The 17,254-nt window shown below is 39.0% G+C and overlaps 1 protein-coding gene across 1 annotated transcript in view; it reads right to left on the bottom strand.

The window, feature by feature from the left end:
• Positions 1 to 17,254, bottom strand: part of psd2 (pleckstrin and Sec7 domain containing 2) — a 38,170-nt gene that overhangs the window by 8,070 nt on the left and 12,846 nt on the right. The window contains exons 4-6 of the mRNA XM_028459399.1: positions 4,018 to 4,206; positions 1,969 to 2,049; positions 563 to 675 (exon numbers count right to left, since the gene is read on the bottom strand). Of these exons, the coding sequence (XP_028315200.1) occupies positions 563 to 675; positions 1,969 to 2,049; positions 4,018 to 4,206 (383 nt within the window). The remainder of the gene's footprint in view (positions 1 to 562; positions 676 to 1,968; positions 2,050 to 4,017; positions 4,207 to 17,254) is intronic.

Genomic DNA, 17,254 nt, shown 5'->3' with positions numbered 1-17,254 from the left:
TGCCAACCAACCACTGGGTTACCAGCGCCCTCTGCTGGTACAAACAAATATCTGATATAAATACAGTGCAATGACTGTTGCAGTCCAATTGTTAAGGCACAAAAAACATTTTTAGTTGCACTTTTAAAAAGAAAAAAAACTATTATGCAGTTTTGCATTGTTTACTATAGAACCAGAATTTAAATTAATAGGCTTCTTCATTTGTATTATTCCTTTATTTATTTCATTCAAGATTTATTTTTAGTTAAATTGTATTGTTTTGAATAGTTTATCAAAGGATTCTTTTGACAATAAAAAATAAAAGGAAAATAGTACAGTATTTTCTAGTTTTTCCCCCCCAAAAAATAAAGGAATGTTTTTTAAAATCAGCATTTGTCTACAGTCCGATTTTGTAAAATAAATCGTGAGAGAATCGTATCGTGAACCCAGTATCATGACTCGAATCGTATCGGGAGTTGAGTGAATCGTTACATCCCTAATGTCAACTATGGCACGATTTATCAATCATAATAGTTAGATGGTTGAACAGGAGACATTTCTGACACCGAGCTGATTTCAGTACCTTCAGAGGAGGGCGTCTGTGGGTTGCACTGACAGAAGCGTTTGGAGAAGTGGACGAGGACTCGCTCTCTCTCTTGAGTCTCTCCCATCAGAGGAAAGGCCTTTAAGAAGTTCCTACAAGATGCAAACATCTTAATCAAGCATTTGACTCAGTCACTACTACTAAAAACCACTGAAGCCCCCTGTTTAACACATGCAAAGGCAAACAATACTATACAATACAGTATATACTGGAGGTTTAGTCAGGTTATTGTCTTTAAAAAGTCCTTGTAGAGCAGCAATGAGGAGAAAAAACCTGTTTATCGGGCTGCTGCATGTAGCGCTGCCAGCGGCTCTGCAACAGGTGATTATCTTGTGGCTTTTCAGCCTCTAAATGGAATTAATGTCCTCCCAGACTCGTTCCCACTTTCTATTCTAATCACTTGTGTCCTGCAGTGCAATCTCTCAGCTGACTGCCGGCTGTGGCTGCTCCGATGCACAGCAAAATTCTCACAATAACAGCTTCAGACACGTTCAAAGTAGCTCCAACGTACATCCTTGTGTTGTCCTTAGTAATAAATAACATGATGCTGAAGAAAATTTGGAGAAAAGCACTACAGACACCTAAATGAAGAGTAAAATTAAAGATATCGGCTACGAGTCAATGTAAACACTGCACCAGAATCAACAAACATGGCTGTTTCCCATGGTTTGTATTTAAAAGGTATAAAATCATTCTAAAAAGTACTTAAAATGTGTGTTTTTTCTGGAAATGTGCACATATTTTGTTTAATGGCAAAAACATTGAACACATTTTAGGTTATATACATTTCCACTACATGTACCCCTTAAGGGTTTGTAATGAAGGATCACAGCTATAATATTCAGATGCGTCATCATCCATTTCTGCAAAATTCATCATTCTGAGTCTCTCTTCCCACAGCCAATTTTTTGATTATAATAATAAAAGTTGAAATAATAACACTTAAAATAAGTAAAACAATGATGTTTTTACTTACACTGCTGCATAATTAAATATGAAATAATAAAGCCTGTCACTGGGGCTGAACTCAGATGGAAGTAAAAAAAAAGGAGGCCCGATTGCAAATGATCACGACACACTTCATGTTCTACGTAGCATTTAGCAAAATTACTATTAATTAAACATGAGCCTGTCTGTGATGCACACATGAGGAACCTGAGCAGAAAATTTGGTACAGTCGTCAGCATCTTGAGCAGCAAAATGTCAGGTAAGAAGCTATGCTCTTCTCTGCAGCTGTCAGCTACACTGACAAACCGCATTTAACGCGACAGCTTGATTAACACAAGGCTGATGCACTTTGAAGGCGGAAATGTGAAGAACACACATACGCACACGAACACACACACACACACAGGATTTTCATAAGAGTGTTGAGTTTGCATTACCTTAGGGCTCGATCCAAAGACAGGCCAGAGAAATCAAAGAAGCTCAGGTACTCTGATGCCACCAACTGGCTGAAGTCATTACTGCAGAAACACAGTATCAACACAATAAAGAGTGAGATGTCCAGAAAAGGCAGAAACTCGTGGCGAGGTGCCGCCGCTGAGTGCCGATGACGCGGGTCTGCTGGGGGGGGGGTTTGCAAAACTGATGCTATATGGTGGCTTTTGATGCATTATATTAGTGTAATTGTGGCGTTTCTTCTGTTTATTTTGTAGCACTTTTCTTAGCATGATGTATTTTCTCAACTAGTTTTTGTTTGCATGATGCATTTACAAGTTGAAATCTGGTATCCATGATAACAATGACAAAGAATTGAGCTAATAGAAAAACCTGAATTTTACAGATATTCAGATAATACTACAGATATTCGTTCAGTGCTAAAGGGGTAGGGAATAATTTATGAACATGTTTAAAGCTTTAAATCTTTGAGCATATTGTAATCAAAGTGTTCTGAGTGGGCAGTGAAGCTATTCCCCTTCCCCTGGCACTGTAAAATGACATTTATAAATCCAGGAGCGTGACGCTGGACTTCAGCCAATCAGAGATCTTTCTACAAACACGTGTGCTCCAGGAGCTGTTTTTGGCGTTACTATTGGCTGCTTGACTGAAGTCGAGGGGCATTCAGGTACCCTCGGTAGTAAGTAAAAGTGTAACGATGGACATCCCAGCAAAAGTCTTTATAACAGCATTAAACACAACAGTAGCAAATCAAGAGGAAAAAGGCAGAACGAGGTGGAGAAGCAGCAGTTTAAAGCCACAAACATACTGAGGAGGAACGGATCGCTTTATGTCCTCATGGATCCCTGTAACTGTGCAGGGTCCGCCCCACCCATGTTCAGAAAACATACCGTTCAGTTTCGGTTTCAAAACGGAGCGGAGAGAGGATTCTACAAACTGCAGCTTTAAGAGTAGAATGGGGCCAGAAAGAGAGAAGAACTTCTGGACATCCCTGTCTAGGCTGGAAATTTTACATTGATTATAGGCGGGGCCCCGGGAGCATTTAAGACACACCCAATCTATACTATAGAACACACGTGTCAGACGCAAGGCCTGGGGGCCAAATCTGGCATTTTAGAGCATCAAATTTGGCCCACTCAAGAAAGTAAAAATGATAGGGAAAAAAACATGAAACAAATACAGAAATTCAATTAAAATCCACAATGTTTGCAGAGCTCATTTTTCCACTTCTTATATCACATGACGGCAGTCATTTTTAGTCTCAAATTGTTAAAAGAACATTTTTCCAAATCTGGCAAATTTTCCTCAAATTGTCCCCCAAAATTTCCCCAAATTCCCAAAATCAGGGAAATTGAAGTGAAATTCCTGCATTTATATACGATTTACACATGAAAATGCAAACCAGGGCACATTAATGAACTTCTTATTCTTATTCTCACCTAAAATCTGTGGCCCACTTAAGGTCAAAATGTTCCGTATATGACCCCTGAACTAAATGAGTGACACCCCTGCTATAGAATCTCCAAAGAACAATCTATGCTAACTCAACTCAATACTCACTAAACCTCTAGTCACCACAGATTGCAGAGTTTTTATAGGAGGAGCAGGGCCAACAGTAGTGTTTCGGAGATAAGAATCCCCCCCCCCCCCCCCCCCCAATTATTAATACTTTATTATTATTGTCTAAAATGTGATTTAACACTTTAGATTTTATGCCTTTTGACAAATAGTCACAATTTTTTAATTTTTCATGAAGTTACAAAGTTTCAAATTGTGTTGTGATGGGAGGTTAAAATGTTTTTATTCTTTAAAGGGAGGGAGTGGGGGAGAGGGGCACAACAGCAAAAGTTTGACAACCACTGCTATAATGTAATAAGAGTAAAACGTGGTTAAACGTAAGGGGAAAATAGGTCATGGAGAATTGAACCACATATTCACCACAACAAAGTAACATCTATAAACAAACACATTTTTCACATTTTTGGTGAACAATTACCGGTAGTCTGTGCGTCTACGTGTGTGTGTGTGCTCACTTTTTGCCCAGGTGTCTGGCCACATCACAGCGTTTGAAGCCCTCCAGGTGATAGAGGCGCTTGGCCAGCCTCTTGGCGGCTTCACAGTCGGCTCGGCAGCCGTTGGCCAGAGTGTCGGTGCTCCCGCGCTCCAGACTACCCAAATCGCACACCTCTGAGTCAGACAACACATCTGTGAGGTTGGCATCACTAGGGAGAAGAGCACACGCATCCACGCACAAACACACACACACAGGTGCTCGAATTAATGAAGGCAACGCATGGCTCCAGTTACTCGCCTACACATTTGAAAACTAGACCAAAGAAAGTAAAGATGCTGAGGATGGGACTCGTTACATAAATGTGTTCACATACACAAACATGAGTCAAATGCGGTCCTCATGACTTGTTATGACAGTGGCCCAGTTTCACAGACTTGGTGTCCCACTTTAACGCAGAGAATATATGAGGAGTGGGTATAGAGTACATGTGTCAAACTCATGGCCCGGGGGCCAAATCAGGCCCTTTAGAGCATCAAATGTGGCCCCCAGGAGACAGTAAAAATGCCAGAAAAAAAAACATGCATCATTGTTAAAATACAAAATAATTCAGTTGTAGATATCCCAGCCCCTCTAGATACATATACAGATACAAATTTCCCACACTTACATCACATGATGGCTGTCATTTTTTAATCTGAAATTGATGAAAAAAACCTCTATTTTTTCTAAATCCTGCAAATTACCTCTAATGATTCTACCAAATTAAATAACAATTGTTCATAATATCAGGGAAATGTAGGTGAATTCAAGTTTAAGGTCACATAACTCTGGGATATTGTCTGTCTCTTATATACTTTATATGTAATTTATACCTGTAAGTGCAAACTAGGACACATTAAACATTATTGTTGAAATTACTCCTTTCTGTGGAGTGACCACGCCATTACAACATTACATCATCAGTACAGCAAATTTACTCGTCTCACGATGGTCAGTGTTTTCATAGTTACTTTTGCTGATGTTGTAAACAATGCCTCTTTGCATTTGTCAGCAAAGACATGACACAGGGGAAGAGCACTTATTCCCTCCATCATTCATTTCCTGTCCAAGCCTCTGCAGCATGGCCAACATTTCCTTTTTTTTTTTTTTTCCAGATGATTCAAACATTTTGCATAATCCGATCAGGCCAATGTCATTACCCGCATAAATGTAATACAATGAGCGCTGCTGTTGTAAAGCATTAGTGCATTACCATGGATACAGCGGAAGCTAAGTGTCACATGACGGAGGAAGAGTCATGGACAACAGTCGCCTATAATTGGCTGATAAAGAAATTAAAAGAACAAAACATCTAGTTCCCATTAGGAAACGTCAGTCCGTGGATTTAACATGCAGTCCAGCTGACAAAGCGCTACACTGAAGCAGCTGACCTCCATTAGATGCTCTGATTCTCCTGTTCCAGGCCAAGTTATACTGCTCCGTCTTGGCTGATTCATTAATCTCATTAAATCTTCATCTGGCCCTGGTTTTGCTGGAACAATTTTACCTTGGCACATTCAACCAACTAACGCTCCAAACACCACATATTTGAGGGCCACACCAGGCACATACACTCTGTATGTACTGTAACAAGGTGGAGCATGCAAACTGCGTCTTATCATAGTCAAGCATTACTGCCAAGAATGAGATTGCAGATACAGTCCTGTGCAGGGTGCCTGGCCTCGGCCTTGGGGACAGAGTGGGGAGGAGAACTGCAGCTGTTTTAAGTGGATAAAGAGCCATCTGATGCAGCTTGAGCATGATTTCATTAAAATGTTTCCTGTACGTCCTGTGGACACATCTAGCAGAGTGGACCAGGAGATGATCAACAACAATCAACTGGTTCTAAGCAAATGCATGACATTTGTGGATAAAACAAGTAACTTTATTTCAGGGAATAAACTATTACACATGTACACAAGGGGACACCATAATAGGGCTGGGCAATATAGCCCATATCTCGATATTCTCTCAAAATGGAAATTAATACAATATAAATCTCAATAATTTTAATACAAATAAAGTCTAACCAGAAAGACAATTTAGGGTTAAATTTGCTGATGCAAAATGCCCCACAGGCACATTTATTAACAAATATTGACACAAAATGTGCCACTTTGGGCTTTTTCTCCTATAAAAGGACAGCATGTGTGAGTGAGTTCTGTAGTGTGGCTTGTTTAGAAGAAGGTCTGGGTTAGGGGACACTCAGTATTCCATCTAACTGTGCTTTTCATGCTGTTCTGGAAAGTAGTGAAAGCAGCGACTCCTAAAATGAGTATTTTAATACAAAACAAGATATATGATAAAAGTATATTGTTATAGGCAATATTACAATTTGTTTTATCACCAAAACAGAAAACTCATCACATTTTGGAGTCATTCTGTGTATTTTTTATGTCGAATTGTTTATTTTTGTAGTATTTTTGTGTGTTTTTGGAGTTTGTGTTTTTCTTTTGTGTTCTTTTGTGTATTTCTGGCATGTGTGTAGGCGTAAAGGCGATACTGTAATATTATTTATCTCCAAAATGGAAAATGATGTGTCTTGAATCTCGATATATCGCCCAGCTCTACACCATATTAAGCTACGTCTTGCCTGCGAACGCAGCAGAAACTGAATCTGAACAACTTATTTCTATAAATCCAGGAGGACCTCATGAATTACTGCCACGGGTAAAATGATGCGCGACTAGCTCAATCCTCAACAATAGCAGCCTGTTCAATACACCTGCACATTCAAACGTCCAAAGAGGCCAAATTCTAAAAATCCAGGCCATGTTTTTTGTAGTCGCTGTGACCGACAGCCGCTCAGTCTGCAAAGTGGCTGTGCAGCATGATGAGACATGTCAGTGACTCAGATGCTAAAATCCTTAGCTCTGTATGGCCTGTATCTAAACCACAACAAGGTGTGCCCACAGGGAGGGGCAAGTGTGGTTATGAAGAAAGAGTCAGGAGTATGCATTGTCTGATCATCAGCATTACTGTAATCAACCATCAGGGGATAAACAGAGATGTGCAATATAGGAGTTTCCTTTGTATCATTTTGGTACGGTGCCAAGTAGCAACACAACTAAAGTTTAGGACTCAGTCATTTCTACACAAAGAGCGATTGAGTTTAGACATGCCTGAGTGACAGCTGGGTCATTTCGTGAAGCTTTGAATATAATTTCTGTTTCAGTATCAAAGCAAGTAACAAAACCACTTCTCCACATCCAAGAAAACTTAAAGACTCATTTACATTCATTCTGTGAACTGAGTCTGGGCCACACTTTTAGCTTCCATTGATTGTCGGGCTGAACAATTTTGGAAAATAATCTCAATATTGCGATTGCGATTTCATACGCAATTACTTTTTTAAGGGCCTCGTCATGTATTTATCAATGAACACAAGCAATAAATCAACCTTTTTCACAATAAAAAATTTCAGCTTTATTTAAACTTTAAATATAAAATGTAAATTTTAAAGCATAGATTACAACAATAAAGCAAATTTAACAGGACAGCACAAGACAGGACAAGGAAAAAAAGAAAAAATTTGCAGCCTTTTTTAATGATGCGATAATGTCGCAAATGCAATTAATTGATTGTCAACCAAAACAGAATCACGTCAATTTACAGGCTTGTTTTTCTGAGGGGTGGAGGATGGGGAGACACTAAAAACACAATGATGGAAAAATAAACATCTGTAAAGAACTAAACTAAATATTTTTTTCTGGTGGCCTGAATTGTCAATTCTGGATAAACTAAAAGATTACAAGATTTGTTTTAGTATGAATCCACGTGTGCACACATTTGAGACGAGAAAACACCCTGGCAAAATGTACTAAAATCCGAATTAAACGATATTGCAATTTAATTAGTCTAATTACATATTGCATTTTTGAAATTGTATCCATGGCATTATAATTTTCTTCCAACACCTGAATACACTACATGTAATACATTATTCTTGGATAGGAATCAATAATATTTTTTGGCTGATTGATTAAAATGAACATCATATTGTATTATGTAAAATGCAGTCTTCCCAGCATGCTTTGCAGTGTTGTGACTAGTGACTAACTGAATGATAATTTGCTTCCAGTTTATTCTTTCAAAATAGTTCAATAATTTCAGCTCGAAAATATAATATTTGCACAAAAACCTGTTGTTTGATTAAATAACATGAGTAACAACAGCAGTGCACGCGTTGCACATTGAAGCACTTAATGTGAGAGAAGCTCACGTCTTCGTCCAAACTGTTCTCCTCTGCTTCTCGTTGGCCTTCTATGAACTCTAACTCACCACATTGTTGAAGTATCTGCTGTAATAGTTTGGTCAGTAAATACTTTAGGGAGGAAAATCTACAGCATCCAGCAACAGTTACAAGTCAAGGGCAGCTACTCATAATGTATCCATTTCAAAACATTTTTTAAACAAAGTGGAGGTAGAAAAGACATTTTTAGTTAATGTTGTAAAAATGGCAGGCAGCAAATACGATCCTTTTTAGGGTAGTTACAAAATAAAACATCAACTGTGTAAAAAAAACTACACTAAAAACTCTTATTCATTGGTTCCCAACCTTTTTTAAAATCACAAATTTCTGGCGACCCCAGAGAAATCATTTCTCCAGAATTAGTTTTTGATCACGTTTGTTATACTGCGTCACAAACACGAAGTAGCCAGCTCAGATATTTTTATACTGCATTTTATTTGAACTAAAATGTATAAATGAGAAAGTGAAAGTTTAGATCACTTGTGTATGGTAAAGAATAACAATTTAAAAACAATATCAAAAAACAAAATTATAATTTACTCATTAATTCAACCATAAGGTACTAAAAGAACTACCCTTATTAATAAAAGAAACAATGTAACTGGCTGACCGAATTTAACGAATCAAAGCAACGTAAATAATCAATAAAGCAGTAGGATTTTGTGATAAAGCAATGTTACTACAATAACTATAGCAGACACTCCAGATCATTTAATACAAGGGTTACCAACTTCATAGGTACTGCACAGTCCGAAGGGCTACCAGTCAGAAAAACACTTCAAAGCGATCATCAGATGCCTCTGAGGAAGACTGGCAGTTAACAGTCAAAACATGCCAGGAGATCAAAGTAAATTTGATGAAAAACAGTTGTCTGAATAATTGAAACCTTAACATATCAAAAATGGGAAATGTTGAGGTTTCAACTTGAAACATTTTATTTCTCCGAATTTATGCAATTGTTGAATTTTCCTAAAATTTGATATAAAATCCACCTTGCGTTTTAAAAAATATCTATCATATATAACATACTACTGCAATATTTAACAACATTTGTCACAATGTTTCAGTGGAAATAAACGTGTAAAGATGGTTAATTTATTAATACTAAAACTTTATCAGCAGTATTTCACTTTACTAAGTACTAAAAGCATACATCATGTGTTCATCTTTGTGAGTTTGAATCCTGGAAAGTAAATCAGATTTTAGATGGAGCTCAATGGTGACGAGAGCTCCTGAGGGACCCTCACATGGTCAATGCGGGCTACCTGGAGCCCGCGGGCACCGTGTTGGTGACCCCTGATTTAATAGCACACGTTGTCACATTTTCGTGGCTTTATAATGCGGGCACCATAATCAATTTTCCATGAGGCAAAGTAATGTAAAGCCTTGCAGTGGGAGTAAACCGTATAGACTAGTGTATCCATTGTGCCACGCAGCATAAAGTGAACGTGTCCACTCGTTTGGAGGTCGGTTCTAAACTCAGAGCTAATAAACTTACAGGAGCTGCAGCAGAAAGTCGAAATGAACCTCGTATTCCTCTTTCCACATGTCGGGCTTTGAAGCTCAGAGCGCCTCATCGTCTACAATAATCCGCATCGGCCCGGTCGGTCCTCTTCACTAACCGTGCACCGATAAGATGACTTCAGCAATGATCCACAGAGCCTCCCTGACGGTTCCAGAGGATCAATAAGAGCGTAGCTTTACGTCAGCATGCTGTCAGCGGGGCTGGGTTAGTGTTCTGATCGTTTTCCTTGAAGTTCCTAGTCGGATCTGTCCTCAGGGGGCGGAGGATGTAGGGGGCGGGGCATCCTCGGTCCCACCCTTTCCGAGTTTCTCCCACTCACAATGGATCAGTGTGTGCAGGCCAAACGCACTTCCTCTGCGTTCAAGCAGCGGGGCCAGCAGCCCAGTCCACTACCAGCGGGACGACCTACTTGAAGTTCACTTTCCCAGCATCAACTTATGCATGTGCTTGTTTACTTGCAATCTGTGCATCGTTCGTTTTTCATTATATAACAAAAACAAAGTCATTATTTGATATTTGTTTCCAAAACCAAAATGAAAAAACGGAAAACGCCTTGTTTTTCAAATTCAAGCTCTTTTGCTTTGGTACAGAAAACGAAATAAAACGAACACCTTTATTCGTTTTCTCCATTACCGATTTGCCAAAGTACGCGACCCGGAAGTGAAGCGTTACACATTCCGAGATATCGTTAGCTCTGCAACACTTACGAGTCTCTAAATCCTCCGACATGTCCGTGAGGAGGTTCTGTGCCCAACACCAGCTAAAGCAAAAAGGACACGTTTCGGATGCACAGTTGGAAGCATCGATCTTGTCATGCCGAACTGCCGTTAGCATAGCCGTTAGTGTCGGATGAGAGTACACTTCCGGGTCGCGTACTTTCGCCAATCGGTAATGGAGAAAACGAATAAAGGTGTTCGTTTTCAGTTTTTCGTTTTCCGTACCGAAGCAAAAGAGCTTGAATTTGAAAAACAAGGCATTTTCCCATTTTTTCATTTTGGAAACAAATATCAAATAGTGTTTTTTTTTTTTCGTTTTTCATGTTTTTGTTACATAATGAAAAACGAATGATACACGGATTATTTGCACAACTCTATGTGGAACAGAAACATACACTAATGAGAAAATACGGTTCCCAAGCACTATCTGTTTAAGATGGTATTTCACTAGAGCTGGGCGATATGGCCAAAAACTATATCAAGATATTTTTTATCAAAATGGTGAACTACGATATAAATCGATATATTTAGAGGGCCCGTATTACGCAAAATCAACTTTTCTGTACTTTAAACATCATAAAGTGCTATTTGGGCTTCATACACATGCCCTAAGTGTTTTTTTCGTCGTTAGTTAGAGGGTGATTTGCTCCTTTCTTACTGCAGGGCGAGCCCGGACACTTCGCTCCAATTTGATGACGCATTTGACGCAGCACTGAGCTGGAGAAGCCACACCTGCAGGAAGCTCTCTGCTGTGACTGACATGTGACCTTTAAGGCAAGGTAAATATATTTTTATAGCACATTTCATATCCAAGACAATGCAATGTGCTTTACATGATAAAAAAATTAATAAAAATTCAACAGAAACAGCTTAAAAATGAATAAGAACATTCAAATCAGTAGATTTTTCAAATGTATTTATTTTTTAAATCAGCAACAACATGATTGAAAATCTATCTCTCAATCCTACGCGGTACAGGAAAAAGAGCATAGGCGGAGTTTGAGATTCTTGCCAGGGGGGCAATGCCCTCCCTGCCCCCCGCAAACTCTGCGTATGAAAATGAGTGTCTTTAACTTTGATTTAAAAATGTTCACATTGGATGTTGACTTCAGCTCTGCAGCAGTTTGTTCCACTTCTTTGCAGCATAACAACTAAGAGCAGCTTCACCATGTTTACTGTGAACTCTGGGCTCCACTATCTGACCTGTGTCTATAGATCTGAGAGACGTGCTGGGTTCAGACCTGACTAACATCTCACTTATGTATTCTGGACCAAACCCATTCACACATCTATACACCAGTAGCAGAACTTTAAAGTCTATTCTGAGCCTTACTGGGAGCCAGTGTAAAGATTTAACTCGATAACTTCTAACCAGAAAGAGAATTTCTGAATTAAATTTGCTGATGCAAAACGACACATGAACATTTACTGACAAACAGCTGCACAATTTGTATCACTTTTGGCTTTTCTCCTATAAGAGACAGCACGTGTGAGTGAGTTCTGTAGTCAGGCTTGTTTAGAGGTTGGTCTGGGTTTGGATGCATTCAATAATCTCACTGTGCTTTTCATGCTGTTCTGAGAAGTGGCAAAAGAAGCGACTCCTAAAATGAGAGCTTTATTACAAAATAAGCTATAAAATAAAAACATATAGGCAATATTTTAATATTCTATATCTCCTAAACAGAAATCAACAATATATCTTAATCGCAATATATTGTCCAGGACTATATTTCACATAAGGCCACCTTGCTTCTTTTTGCCCTAAAAAAAGTGTAACTTAGTTTAATTCCTAACATGACAATAACAGAATGGGGTCAAATAATTTAAGTGAAGTCACTGACTGAAAACATCAGATTTTATGTTGCATCTTGCATCTTTTAAGACTGTAAAAGAGACCCCCACCACTTCATACCCAATCATAGGCTACCTTCAGACTGCAGGCACATGTGGCCCAAATCTGAATTATTTTTTTCGCCCATATGCGACCTGTAACTGATTGATTAGGCACATTGAACAGCACAAATCTGATTCCTTCAAATCTGACCCAAGCCACTTTACGTATCAAATATTTTTCAATGCAACTGCTCTCTAAAGGGGTCACATTCATTGAATTTTTGTATCATCAAAATGCAACAAATGTCACAATTCTGCTTCTCAGGAGGAGCGGCGGGGAGGGGGGAGGGGGAGGGACTTGACCGACATTGTGTCAATTATACAGAAACAGTCCCACACACAGAGATGCCTCCATATTTACTTCCGTAAACAACTGCGGTCAGAGCGTAGCCTATAATAAACCAGGAACAGTATTTTATGATGCACATCTGCATGACATCGAGAACCTATAAATGTCCTGTTCCAATATTTCTATTGTTCCTCTTTCTAAAGTGGTTCAGTAAAAAGAAGAACATTGGAAAAAGCAAAGGACCAAAATGCAGCTGCCGGGTCTAAAGTACAATATAATGTGGGATGGAATGATGATGAAAGTTGAAGCATATGCTATGTCCTGATTCAATCTGAAAATAATCAGGCATTGACAATCACCAGTGACCATATTCTGAGAACTGTTCTGTTGTTACACTTTAAACAAGACGAGCAGCTACGCAGACTCAGAAAAACCATACAAACTGCAGCATTAAAGGCTTGTGAAAATATAAATGCAGTGAAATATTCTGAGGCTTTTAACACATTTAGTTTTAAGACTGAAAATCTATTTAATTTGTAAATATTGCATAATCTGCCTAAAAGCTCACTCAATATGAAACCTTGCTTGTGCTTTCCATAAGGGGGGCAATCCAAAGTTATTACCATTTAATGACATCACCCTTTGGTTTTATTGGTCTGTCCCACTGTAGAATAAAGTAGGCTTAATACATTAGCGGTTAAAATGCTCATAAAAATCTGTTCATTTTGGTGTTTTGGCTTTTTTTTTTTAAATCACAGCCAATTTAGTTACTGTAGACTTTAAAACTTAATTTGCATTGAGTAAAAGAACATACCCCAGTTTAACTAGAGCTATATTGGAAAATAGCACTCTTTCAACCCAGTGTGCGATATTGGAGTATGATGTTTGAAAATAAGCATTTACACAAACTGTGGTATGCAGTGATTTGGATAAAAATAAAAAAAAAAAAACAGCATGATGTATTTTAATCACTGTAATTAACTAGAAACATATTAGTTACATTGATAGAATACAAGGGGTGAGATTAAAGTAAACACTTCAGCAAGACTATTTTAGCACACGAGTAAAATCATTAAATATGAATAACTGTGAATAATGTTGTGCCTACTGTTGTTGAGTGAGTGGTTTGTCTATTCATTGAATCTCTTTAGACAAAACACACAAACGCACCCATGCAGAGCACATGCAAGAACAACCGCAAACGATGAGCTTTTTCAGTATGTGTGGTTAAGATGCTGAGACATCTTGGTAGACATCTATCAACATAGCACATGATGACAAGACGCCTGACAGGAGAGAAGACTGTGGTGGGAAAAAAAAAAAAAAAAAGGACCTCATTCAGCCATGACAGTCACTGCAGCAGTAAAGACTGTGGGATGTGTCATAAAACAAAGTTGAGCTATAAATAGACTGGGATAGATTTGTCAGTGTTGAAAGGATTCAGTAACTGTGGTGTGTGTGTGTGTGTGTGTGAGATGGAGGGAAACGGTATGCATCACTGCTTGTTTTGCAAAAAGCATGTATCCCTTTATGTACGAGTTCATGTGTGTTATGTATCCGTTTGTGTGAGAGCCAGCAGAGGATAATCTGTAGCACTGCTATGGAGCCACTCTGAGGGTTTTATTCCTTCACTGATGGATGTGTTTGTGTTTGCATGTCCCTCTGCGTGTGTGTGTGTGTGTGTGTGTGTGAAGGCAAAGGAATAAGAGAGGAAAATGAAAAGTATAAAGCCACTGATCGTGCTGGGGGATGGAAGAAAAATGAAACACATTTTTGTTTATGCATGCGAGCATGCTGGTCTGCATGTCTTTTCATGGCACTGGATGTGTGTGCGTGCGCTGCTGCTTTCAACAGTGTGTATGAAAGAGATTAGTCTACACAGCAGAGCAGCTTCTCTGATACGGAGACAACTGCGTTTGCCTTTTATCTGCTCTGCTTGTGCTTGGATTTGTGTGGTTTGAGCACTGGATGAATGAACAAACAGTCACAGCACATCCATTCCACACATACACACAAATAGCCAGAGATATGACACACGTGTACCAATAGCCTCGCTAATCATGACATCTCAAAATGAGTATGTGTGATGAGTTTTTCACTTGTTTGCTTGTTTATGTGACAGTTTTCAGTCACACATAAACAGTGTGGTGGTGGCTCTTCTGGGCAGAGACAGGAGCTCAATAGTAAGCTGCCAGCCAGACAGAGGGTGTGTTTGATGGTAGTTCCACATCCATGATGGATTAAGATTAAGCTTGCCTTCAACCTCACCAACACAGCACGAGCACACTACCCATGTAAAATACCAGACTCATTGACCAATAAACAAAGCAAGTGTCGTTTTTGACTGACTCATTTCAGGCAGAACAAAATACCTGAGAAGTTGCCAGCAAAGGTCTGCTGGCTTAGAGACAAGCACCACCTCTAGTGTTTGACCGTGCTTTGGAACTCTTCAGTACTCGCCAATTGTTTCTATATCCCTGTGGCCAAGGTTCCCTCTCACTTCCTTCATCCTTACTTGTCAGAATAATTAGTAAAAGCAGGAAGAGGATCTACACTGAGAGTTGGACTGAAGTAAGATTAGGTGTATTCCTCACTCCTCGAGACGTTGTCAAAGCGCTGGAGCTTGAATTTTAAGATGTGTTTAAAATCGCTGGTTTGAAACTTAAAAGATGTGCGAGTCTACTTTTAGGACTCCATAACTGCTTTCTGCCCCATCCTGAGACACATACTGTATGTTGACCCACAGTGAGTACTGCTGCCCTCAGAGTGGAATGTTCAGAAAAGTTAAATTAGTTTTATACAATCACAGATTTAGTTTGTCCGAGAAAATATTGTAATGGAAGAGAAATACGACCACATGCATCCCAAAGATGATTGGCTCACTGTACTGTAATTAATCTAACTGCTGCTTTTTCCTGTTGTGAACGAGTCAGCCATGATGCACGAGGTGCCAAAATGTGAATTAAAAGTTTTTTTTTCTGAGGTTAGCCACTGGCTAGAGGGAAGGATGGAAGAAAAAAAAAAAAAAAGGAATTTAAGATAAGAAACAGGAGCAGGATAGCAGTGTAAAGGAAATGAATGACAAGGTGATTCAAAGAAGGAAGAAAGTGTGTGTGTTGACATGAGATAAACAAAGTACAGAACTGAAGAGATGCCTGAGGTGAAGGAGAAAACAAATAAGCTGTGTGACAGAATGAATGGGAGGTATTAGCAAACACATTACAAACACTGCGCTTTCAAAATTTACAAAGAAACTAATACGAAAAAGAAATCAAGTAGAAATTGAATAGGCTATTAAGTATTCCTGAAATCTGAATTATTGTAAATTAGAGGGTTTTTTTTTATTGCTACAGTCACCAATGGATTAATGGTGGTTTGTAACAAAATCAACAAAAAAAAACAATGTTTAATTTCAAGAATGCCAAGTTATTTTAGATCATGAAATTTGGACACTTCTCTTGGTACAAGTCTTTATAGTTGAGCAAAACAACACATCATAGCATCACGGACCGTTTGTTTAAAACTGGTAAGCAGTGTGTGTGTGTGTGTGTTTGTGCAAACTTGGATTTCAATAATAAATGAAGGGTTTACAAAGTTCTTTTTAATTCAAACGTCCCCTTTAAGGCTGACTAGCAGATGTATCCACTCCAAAATTGAGTGCTCGAATGTCTGGCAAGCTGGCTAACACAGAGCAATAATCACCTCTCTGCACACATACATGCTCACATTCACTTCAAGACCCTGCTGGGCACAGGAAAGCTGAGAACGATGATGTCATGACATAAACAATAGCTCATTCAGGCGGGCGCTGGTGGTCAGGAAGCAGGACCGTGCTTAAAGGACAACATCTGTAGACTGAGAGGGAGGGAGCAAGAATGGGGAGGGGACAAAGACTTCATATCCATATTCAAATAGTCCAATCATCTCAAAGCTCGTACTGAGCTTTGAAACCAGATGGATTTTTGAAGTTAACTGAACACATGGTACCAGAGGTCCAAACTCCTACCCATTCTGCCTTTGTATCTGTAGGGACTGTGCAAGTATACCACATCTAGCACGCCACACAGACAGACAGACGGATCAATGTAAAGTTGCAGTTCAGGTTACACGAGTATCCCCATATGGTTCCTTTTATAGCCTTCCCCTTTTCAGTGGCTCTGCTCTGACTTCCTGAAATATCTTGGGTTCTTTTAAGGTAATTAAACATCAGAACGTTACATCAGCTGGCACTGTGTTGCTGCAGTCCCTTGGGCCTGTGCAAATGGAAGTGTGGATGAGCATGTGACTGATGAGTTCTTTTATCCCATTAATGTCACATAAATCAAACGGCACTCAAAGATCAAGTGATACCAAGAATACTTCTGAGTTTGGGGCAATTCTATAGAACACTTCACTATTCTGGGGATCAACATGTACCAGGACATAAATGAGGTCCTTGAAAATTTCATTCCTATGAAAAAAATTAAACTAAGCAGTAATCCTCTTTGGGAGTAGTCTTGATCTTTAAATATTATGAAGCAAACGGGAGCAAAGGTCTGCATG

This window comes from Gouania willdenowi, chromosome 10, assembly GCF_900634775.1.
Source record: "Gouania willdenowi chromosome 10, fGouWil2.1, whole genome shotgun sequence".
NCBI lineage: Eukaryota > Metazoa > Chordata > Actinopteri > Blenniiformes > Gobiesocidae > Gouania > Gouania willdenowi.
Note: the sequence above shows the minus strand (reverse complement) of the source record. Positions and strands in the feature narration are given on the sequence as shown.